This window comes from Myotis davidii, unplaced genomic scaffold (assembly GCF_000327345.1).
Source record: "Myotis davidii unplaced genomic scaffold, ASM32734v1 scaffold1363, whole genome shotgun sequence".
Lineage (NCBI taxonomy): Eukaryota > Metazoa > Chordata > Mammalia > Chiroptera > Vespertilionidae > Myotis > Myotis davidii.
This window is the reverse complement of record NW_006294347.1, coordinates 273,039-283,367: the sequence shown is the minus strand read 5'-3', so window position 1 is coordinate 283,367 and position 10,329 is coordinate 273,039. Positions and strand designations below refer to the sequence as shown.

Here is a 10,329-nt window from a genome sequence, read left to right as displayed (position 1 = left end):
CAGGGTCTTGATGTTGCTATCCCTGCAGACCCCCTTCCATGCTGTGGCCTGGCCCCCACTTGAAACTACACAGCTTGACAACTGTAGCACACAGACTAGCTCCAGAGCCCGCCTGGCTCAGATGAAGTCACCAGTCTTCTGAGAGCTTCAGAGCGGTGAGTTCTAGAGTCTAGAATTCTGCCTGCCCCAGGTCTTCCCAGAAGTCTTGTCTCCCCTCCACTTATTCATCTCCACTTCCTCCCCCCACTCCAGAGCCTTCCTCCCTTGGTCCTAGTCATCAAGACAAGAACCTCTTCCTGCCCAGGTATCCAGGGTGCCTGGATATCGTTGAACCAAAAGCTACACGCTCTGGGCCCCAAGGATAAAACCCAGGAGAGGCATGTGCTGCTCTAAGCATGACTAGGAACCCTCGGTCTTGCTGAATCAAAGGCTACTGGACCGGAACCATCGTAGGGGATGGGCCTGGTTTCTGTCCCCACCAGGTAGGGAGGGCCTGGAACTTTCCTGAGGCTTCCCATGTCCAGTGGCAAGGACCTAACCCTCATTCTCCTCTGCTGGGTGGAGAGGATGTGTGTCTCTGAGCCCAGACACCGGGCAGGCAGCCTCCCATTATTCCGGTCGGTGGTCAGCCCAGCCATAGTGCCTCCTGAGCCCTCCTGGCCAAACCCACAACCTGACAGCAATTCCCCAGGAGACTGAGTGGGGACAGACACTTTATTAAAGGGTCACAAGTCCCCCATCTCTGCACCTGTCAGGTTGGCTTTGGGTAGATGGTCCTGGTTGTCTTTCCTTCCAGTTGCTTTGTCCGTGGCATCCTGAGATTTGGCGTCCTCGCTGGCATCTGGGGAAGGGAGGGCTGGCAGCTGGCAGAGGGCCAGGGAGTGGCCAGCCCCACAGCCCACAAGGAGTCCTGGTGACGACTGCAGAGCCTGCACAGGCTTCGGGGCTTGGACGTCCGCTTCGCTGCCGTCCCCGCACATGCCGTGCTCGTTCCAGCCCCAGGAGTAGCATGCCCCGCCTGTGAGGGAGAGGAGAGGAGATGCTGGAGAAGCCATCTGGGTTTTGAACAAGGGGCTGGAACATTCCCCTGGGCCACAGGCTTCATCATAACCCCAGTTTACACATGAAGAAACCAACGCTCAGTGACCCCAGTGGCGTGCTCGCTGTCCCTGCTCCCATCCCGCCCGTTTCCCACTCGCACCAACCCACACGTGCTCCTGCCCCAAACCTTGCCCTGCCTCAGTGTCACTCCCCAGCCAATGACCTAAGACCTGAAAATGCTGTCTCCAAACATATCTCAAATCCCCCATGCCTCTCCATCTCCACTGCCACCCGCAAACCCAACGCCATTCTCCCTCACGGGGCTGCTCATCATCCACTCGGATCTTCAAAGACCATCCAGGGGACCTCTGAGCCTGCGATTCTAATCCTGTGACTACTGCTCAAACTCTCCAATGACTGTCCACCTTAAAGACCTTCCCTTGGCCTTGACTATCTTGCTGGCCTCTCCTTGTACAACTCCACCCTTACCCTCTACATACCAGAACCCTGCCTTCTTACTTCTTTTAATATGCCTGTGCGGCCCTCCTTTCTCTCTAAGTCCTAGCTTTACTGGGCTCCTGACCTCCTCGTCCTTTGGATTCCAGTTGAAGCGTTGCTCAGAGGCCAGACTCCCCAGCTGCCCAATCCGACTGCGATTCCCGTTACTGCCCTTGTACTCTGCCAGCCCAGTACGTGGAGAGAGGCCATGCACAGTGCCGTGTTTACTATCCCCTCCTCACTAGATTGTCCGCTCACTGCTGAATCTCTAGCACAGTGCCTGGTACACAGTTGGTACCCAATAAGGGTTTGTTGACTAGATAAGCGATTGAATGAACTAGGAGCCACACTGTAAGAAAGCATCAGAGCCGCCGAAACCGGTTTGGCTCGGTGGATAGAGCGTCGGCCTGCGGACTGAAAGGTCCCAGGCCCATTTGTTCACAGGCCAACTATACTTCCATGGCATGTTAATGGAAGTTAACACCCTAAATATATTAAAAAAAAAAAAAAGAAAAGAAAGAAAGCATCAGAGCCGGCACGCAAGCACAGGCCTCTCCGACAGCCCGTCAGCTCCCACCCACCCAGCACCACCTCCTAGGGTTTGGACACATTCCTAGGGCCTAAACTCACATTTTTCTGTAGTTGTTTAACATTTTTTCTTGATATAAAAGTAATACATCTTCATGGAAAAATGGAAAATATGGATGAGTGTAAAGAGAAGCAGACTTCTAGAATTTTGCCCACTACTACAAATATTTTAGACAGCTCTTTCAAACTTTCATATATGAAACTTGTAAATATTTGTGTATATTTTGTCCTGGTTTTACCCCTTAACATTTTTCCATGGAGTTCAAATTATTCAAAAAGTAAATTAAAAATAATTTGTTTGAAATTTTAAAATAGCTCAATATGCAAAAAGGTACAAAAAATAATTAACAGAAAAACACAATATCCCCATCAGATTTAGAACATTAGTGAACATTTTGCCATATTTGCTTCAACCCTTCCTTTAAAAAAGAAGTATCAATCAAGCTGGTATACAATATTTGCATGTTTCTTTAATATTTTTCTACGTATATATTCTTAAATACTATGTAATAGTTTTAGTTTGTTTATAGGATCATTCAAATACATATCATTTTTATGACTCACTCTTTACACAGCATTGTTTTTGAGATTTATCTGAGCTGATAGTTATGGGTCTGGTTCATTTATTTTAACTTGTATAGTGTCCAGTTATGTATAAATCACATTTTGCTTATTGATTTCCCTTTCCTTATACATTTTTAATTATTTAATGATAATCATTGTTGCTATTTTATCAGACAATATTATATACTGGAGGCCCGGTACATGGGATTCGTGCACTAGTGGGGGGCGTGATCTGCAGGGATCGACCGCTGTGGGAGCACTGCTCATCCAAGTCAGCTGAGCGGCTATGGACCTGCCCTCTGAGCTGCTGCTCCCTGGTCCAGCATCTTCCGTGGAGTCAGAGCACTCGCCTCTCCAGCGGACCCAGTCGGGCTGAGCCCAGAGACAATAGCATTGAGAGGCAGCAGAGTAGGCCTCAGTCCAGCCTCCCAGCCTCTGGTGTCAGCTCTGAGAGCCCGGCAGAGGTGCTGCGTGGCCTGCAGGCATCTGGAGGAGGATGTCTGCAGGGAGCAAGGAGGAGGAGCCTGGGGCAAGGAGGCAACAATTGCAGCTCCTGCGTTGAGCATCTGCCCCCTGGTGGTCAGTGTATGTCACAGCAACTGGTCGACTGGTCATTCTACCATTCAGTCACTGGGCTTTTATTATATAGGATAATATTATAGTACAACAATAATACTAATGTTGTTACTATTATAAACAGCACTGCAATGAACATCCTTGAACATGTCTTCTTGTACAAATTGGTGTTTGTGCAGAGCTGATCCCTAGAAGTGAGTGTGGTAGGATCACATCTAATTTAACTAGCTCTCCACAGAGGCTGCAGTCATGTACAGTCCCATCAGCAATGGATATGAACTTGTTTCCCTCTACCTTTGCCTTTAGACTCTGGCTATTCTGGTAAGTATATTTAATTCATGTGCATTTCCCTGACTACCAGTGAGATGCATATCACTTTATGTTCATTAGCCCTATGTTGCCTTTTCTAGGATTGCTTATATCCATTCTTTGCCTGTTTTGACCTTTGTTTGCCTTTTTCTTATTGATTTGTAAGTTTTCTTTGTGTATCTTTTATTTTTATAATTATTTGTTGTTAAATGTATTTCAGAAGTTGTGTGGTGTAGCTCTTTGTTTATGGTGTCTTTTTTTGCACAGATTTATTTAAAATGACTGCCCAGCTCTAGCTGGTTTGGCTCAGTGGATAGAGCATCAGCCTGCGGGCTGAAGGGTCCCAGGTTCGATTCTAGTTGAGGGCACATGTCCAGGTTGTGGGCTTGATCCCCAGTAGGGGGCATGCAAGAGGCAGCCAATCAATGATTCTCTCTCATCATTGATGTTTCTATCTCTCTCTCCCTCTCCTTTCCTCTCTGAATTCAATAAAAAAAATATTTAAAAAAATAAAAATAAATAAAATGACTGCCTAATTGTCCATTTTGGAGATTAAACAATTTCCTTAACCTATATTCTATTGTCAGATAAGTAGGTTGTTTCTAATTTTCTATTATTCTGTATAACATTTTTATGCATGAATCTTTATTTCTCTAATTATTTTCTCAAATTAGACTCTTACAATGGGAATTCCTGGCCAGAGGGCATGGGCATTTTCAGGATTCCTGAGTCCTGTTCTGAGAACCACTAGACGACTTTTCAGAAAGGCCACCTGCTATACTTGCAGCAATCTGGGGGAATCTATTTCACTCCACACTGCCAGTATTTATGAGTTATTCCAGTGTTTAAGAATCTTTCCTAATTTGAAAAGAATAATGGTATCTCATTCTTTTAACTTGTATATTTTATTAGCATTGAAATTGAAAATTAATTCTTATGTTTTCTCAGGTATTTGTATTTCCTCTTTTGTGTATTGTCTGCCTGGCGTCTTTTTCCTGTTTAGTATAGAAAAGTTTAAGTGCTCAAACCTCAGAGTCAGATGGCCTGGGTTCAAATCCCAACTCCTCCATTTATTAGCTGAGCATCCCTGGGCAAGTTATTTAGCTTCTCTATGCCTCAGTTCCCTAATCTGTTAAATGGGGATAATGATAGTACCTTTATCATAAAGTTGTTCACAAGGACTAAATGAGTATGTGTAAAACAGAATGGTCCCTGGCACATGGTACCATATAAATATTTGCTATTGTTGCTGTCATTGATTAAGAGTCTTGTTGTTTTAAATATTTTTTAAGAATATTAATTTATTCTCTGTCATATCTAGCATTAATATTTTTTTCTGTTTGACTTAAAATTTTGTTTTGGGCTTTGATATAAAACATAAGTTTTATGGTTCTAAGTATTAAAATTTATTGATCTTTTGTAATTTCTTCCATTGTTTGTAGGAATTAAAAGTCTGTCTGTATCTAGATCAGAAAATATCCTTTTTGATGTTTCAATGATTTCAATTTTGTACTCTTTTTAAAAAATTGATTTCAGAGAGAGGAAGGGAAAGGGAGAGAGAGAAACATCAATGATAAGAGAGAACCAGAGAATCATCGATTGGCTGCCTCCTACACGTCCCACACTGTGGATCAAGCCTGTAACCCGGGCATGTGCTCTGACCAGCAATCGAACCGTGACCTCCTGGTTAATAGGTCGATGCTCAACCACTGGACCACACTGGCCAGGCTCAATTTTGTACTCTTTACATCTCACTCATTATCCACTAAAACCCCGCTTTACAGACCACTCTTTCAACAGAGGGAGGCGGACAAGCCCTGGGTTCCCCTTCCCCCTACCCTTTCCTCAATGGGAAGGCAAAACTTGGCCAAAAGCTTGGGTCTGGGGAACACAGATGCCTGCCTGCTGGGCCCCCAAGTGAGAAGTGCACACAGAGAGGATGCACCCCAAGCTGCAGCTCCTGTGGTGAAGCGGGATGTCAGCCAGGCTGAGCTGAGTCGCGAGGTGGGAGTACAACAGGCTTGGTACCTTCAGACCAAGCCCAGCACCTGGTGTGGGCCTGGTGCCCAGCCCTGGTGAGTGGCACCAGCTGACGGTCAGCGGGAATGGGGGCAGGAGGAAGGCAGAGCTGACCTACCAGCAGGACTGGGCACAATGGGCAGCTGGCAGGTCCCTTTCCTCCTGCCAAAGGAAACACGCTCTGAGGAAGCCACGCTCCGGGCCGGGGTAGCCGAGGCCTTGGGCCAGGGCTTTCATGCCCACTGGGTCTAGAGGCCTGGCAGAACCCCAGAAATATCTGCCCCAATACTTCCGAAGAAGCTCACTTGAGGTTAGGTACTTTATAGTCTCTATCTCCTTTAATTCCAACAGCCCTATGAGGCAGCCGTGTTTTATAGGTTGTTCTCATTACATAGACGAAGAAACGGAGGCCTAGGACCATGGGGGAAGTATGGCCACAGAATCTGTACTGAACTTTGCGTGTTCTATATCAGGGCTTCCAAAATAGCCTATAAAGGCAGACAACCAATATTTTAGGTCTGAGAGGCTCATTTGTTTCCTGTCGCCTCTTCTTCTTCATTATCATAACCTTTTAAAAATGATTCTAAGCTCACAAGGCCATATGACACAGGCCACGGGACAGATCTGGCCCAGTGGCTCCTACTCTGCTGGCCCCTGGTATATGTGTGATATATTTACCTCAGGCTGTGCTTGCCATCCTGGGTCCCACATCCACACACAGCTGTGTGATACTGGTACTGAGGTTCCCACTAGCCTCAGAGGGTTGCCAGGAGGACTGCATGAGAGCCGGTTATATATCTAAATAAAATGCCCCAGCACAGCGCCTGACACATAAGTGACAGCTCACCCCCACATAAGAGGCAGGCCACATGGGGAGAGGAGAAAAAGGCAGAGAGGAGAAGGAGGGGCACCGCCAGAGGGGAAGGCCTGGGGTGGAATGACAAGCGTTATGAAAGTTGTGAACATCGTAAACAAACTTTGGAAAGTGAGAGACTGGCTGCCTCTTACCAGGACTCACAGCAGGACACCTTTCAAGACTGAGCTCCTCCAGCATTTTAGCAGAGGCTCCTGCCCCCACACCTCTTAGGGCCACCTTTTCAGGGGCACAGTGAAGACAGGAAGGGCCTCTGGACTCAGCACGGTGCTACCATGTGGGCTGTTCTTATGTAGAAGGGGTGGAAGGAGAATGTCTCGCGGCCAACTTCCCCGAAGCTAACTGGAATGCAGAGCGCCGCGTTTGAAACAACTGCGGCCAAAGCTGAGGAAGCAGATTCCCGCTTTCACAGAGGGCCCTCTGCACTGTGCCCGGCATGTGCCAGGTCCTCGAGGACACTGACATTCCACCTGACTGACCCAGATCTGCGTTACCGGCCCCCAAGCCTTGGGTGGAGAGCCTGTAATCACAGAGGGATTTCCTAGCCTCTCAGAGTTCAGGCCTCCTGCTCATGGGGCTCAACAGATTTGGCCTGACCAGGATGTGACAAGTGACGGAGCTCATGGCCCACCACACTTGCGTCAGCCTCAGAGCACTGCAGGCAGCGGAACCTCGGGACTGGCAGGGTCCCTGGCACAGGAGAGATACAATACCCAAATCTGTTCAGGCCTTGTGGCACCTGCCCGAGCTTCTTGGCAACCTGGGTCCTCACAGGGCCTTATGGTGCTGGGACTACAGCCCAACGACAGGGAAGGGCCTTGCCAAGGAGGGCAAACACCTGCGCGTATGTGGTAGCGCTTCCTGGTGGTCCCTGAACCACAGAATGAAAACTTCCCCACCGCTCTTGTAGCTGGTTGGTTCTGTCATGGCTAGTGCAAGCTGGAAGGTTCTGCAACAGCTTATGGTAACCTGCCTGCAAAGGCAGATGGCATGTCCCCCTGCCCCTTCTTCTCTGTCCCGTCCTTCCTCTTGTCACTGGGACTGTAGATGTGATAGCGGGAGCTCTAGCTGCCAGCTCACACGATGAGGAGGAGGGCTTCAACCTAGGAAGGGTGCTTCTCAGGTTCATACAAATGTAACCTTGATTCCCACAACAACTCTATGAGGTGTTATTATCTCCACTTTACAGAGGAGGTAGCTGGGCTCAGAGAGGTGAAATAACTGTGGTCCTATGACCAGTCTAGCCAGGACTAGAATCCAGGTTTCCCAAGTTTCAGGTTCCTCCGCTAGTTCAAACCATGTGAAAGTGGTAATATAATCAACATATACTTAGTGTGTACCAGGCCCTGTGATAAGCATTTTTAAGTATTTATTCACTGAATTCCCAACACAAGCCTATGAGGTACAATCTAACATTACCCCCGTTTTCCAGAGAGGTGGCGAGAACTGTGCAAGGTAACATGACCAACAAGAAGCAGAGCTGGTCTCAAACCCAGCCTGCCTCCAGGACTCTTCTGGCACACGGTCCCTCTAGCAGAAACTCTGCCTCCCAGGCAATGGAGAGAAGGTAGAGTCACGGCCCACCTGGGTGGGGACCAGCTCAGCAATGGAGGGCAGAGCCCTAGCTGGCGAGAGAAGCGCTCTGGGGAGCAGCAGAACCTCGCCGAGGCTGCGAGCGCTGCGGCCAAGGCTGAGGAAGCTGAGGAAGCCGAGGAAGGCCTCCTGCACCTGGTGGAGTGGGAGAGGAGGGGGGAGGGGGGAGATCTGGGGGTGGAAAAGTCAGGCAGCTAATGGTTCACCTTGTCTCCTGTCAAAGACCTCACAAAGACCTAGAGCTCTTCTGTGGAGAGAGAGGAGAGGTGAAGTTGGAGCACGGAGAGGAAGGCTCTGGACTCAGGAAGCTGGTATATGTCACCGTGGACACAGCTGATCTCAGAGCCTGGCCACTTCGTGAAAAACTTCTGAGTGTGCAGCCACCTACGCTCAAGGGGATGCCACCCTTTTGGCAGTAATTGGTAGGTCGGTCCCTAGGGTTCTGCTGTGAGCAAGAAGCCCAGAATCCAGGCCTCTGAGGTGCTCTGGTCTGGGTGGCAATTTCAGGAGAGAAAGAGGTCCAGGCCCTTCCTCTCTCGCCTGGACAACAGACAGCCACTCTGCGTTGTAGGCGGAGGCAGCTGGCCCGGGCGAGGGCAGTTGGGCTGACACAGCATAGTCTAGGTCCGTGGTTGGCAAACTGTGGCTCACGAGCCACATGCGGCTCTTTGGCCCCTTAAGTGTGGCTCTTCCTAAGCCTTAGGAGTACTCTAATTAAGTTAATAACAATGTACCTACCTATATAGTTTAAGTTTAAAAAATTTGGCTCTCAAAAGAAATTTCAATCGTTGTACTGTTGATATTTGGCTTTGCTAATGAGTTTGCCAACCACTGGTCTAGGTCATCCCCTGGACAATTAATTCCCTGTCTCCCTACCATCGATGAGACCCAAATCACAGTGGAATGTGGCTGCTTCTCACCAGCCGAGTCACCTCCTGCAGAGGGCTTCCTAACTGGTCTCTCTCTGCTGCTGCCATTGCCTCCATGGTCTCTTCTCCACACAGAGCCTGAGCGATCCTGTAAAACCCAAGTCAGACGTGGCACTGCTCTGCTCAGAATCTTCTTCCTCAGATAAACAACAGCTGGTCTATCTCCATCTTCCTCCCTGACCTCATGTCCTATCATGTTCCACCTTGTTGACATCACCATAGCTACACTGACTTCCTGCTCAAACAGTACTCACCTCAGGACCTTCGCACTTGCTGTTCCTGCTATCTGGAATGCTCTTGCCCTTAATAGCCACAGGTTCACTCCCTCATGTTGTTCAGCTACTTGTTCAAATGTCACGCTATCTGAGAGGCCTTTTCTGATAACATCATATAAAACAGGAATCCACACCCCTCCCCATCTCTATCTCCTCACCTGCTTTATTTCTTTATATTTTTTAAAATTATTTGTTTATTATATCTCTCTCCCAACCAGAACACAGCTCTTTGAGAGCAGGGACTCTGCTTCATTTGCTGCTGTATCCCAGCACCTGAAACAGTGCTTGGCATTTATTAGTGCTTAATAAATACCTGTTGTGCAAATGAACAAACGAGTGAATGAACAAATGAATAAGTGGCTAGCAAGAGAATGAAGCTGCCTTATTCTCTCAAGAAGGCTAAACGAGTGCCCATGGGCGTAGGGTGTTGCTGCCAAGGGAAGGCTGATTTCCCCTCACCGTCAGGAAGGACCTGCCCTGCCCCTGGAGGTTCTGTGTCCCCAGTTGGCAGGGGCATTGCTGCAGTGGGCAGAGTCTGGGGTGAGAAACAAAAGTCCTTCTGATCCTAGGAATCTGTGTGGTGTGTGGGTGGGTGGGTGTGAATGTGTGAGAGAAGGAAGGTACAGGCCAAGGAGCCAAGTAGGAGAGCACACACCCTGGTCCGCAGGTGGCTCCCGCAGACCCACTAGAGGAGTGGCCTTGGTTCAGATGGTAAATAGGAACACCTTAATTTCTCGGTTTGCCCTCACAGTTCTCATGCTGAGGCTGTAGGGACTGCTCTAGAACCTATGTTCAGAAAGTTGCTCAGTCCTCTTCATCAATCTCTATCCCTTTACCTAAGAGGAGACTGCGGCCCCGGGTGGCAGTGTGGAAGGTCCGCGTCTACACACCTTCTCACCGCTCTCCACCCCCCTCTGCATTACTGCAGGCTCTGCAGTTTTGATGGTTAGAGCAGCCCAGAGAGGAAGGTATTAGGATCAACACTGTATGGAAGAGAAAACTGAGTCTGGGAGAGGTTCAGAAACAGCCCAGCTGGGAGAGGCAGAGGCCAGTGCTCCGCACC

At 48.7% G+C, this 10,329-nt stretch overlaps 1 protein-coding gene across 1 annotated transcript in view; it reads right to left on the bottom strand.

The window, feature by feature from the left end:
* Positions 1-699: 699 nt before the first annotated feature.
* Positions 700-10,329, bottom strand: part of SERGEF (secretion regulating guanine nucleotide exchange factor) — a gene marked incomplete at its 5' end in the record, with an annotated part of 194,103 nt that continues 184,473 nt past the window's right edge. Inside the window, 2 exon segments of the mRNA XM_015566995.1 lie at positions 700-800; positions 803-1,018. Coding sequence (XP_015422481.1) covers positions 718-800; positions 803-1,018 — 299 coding nt within the window.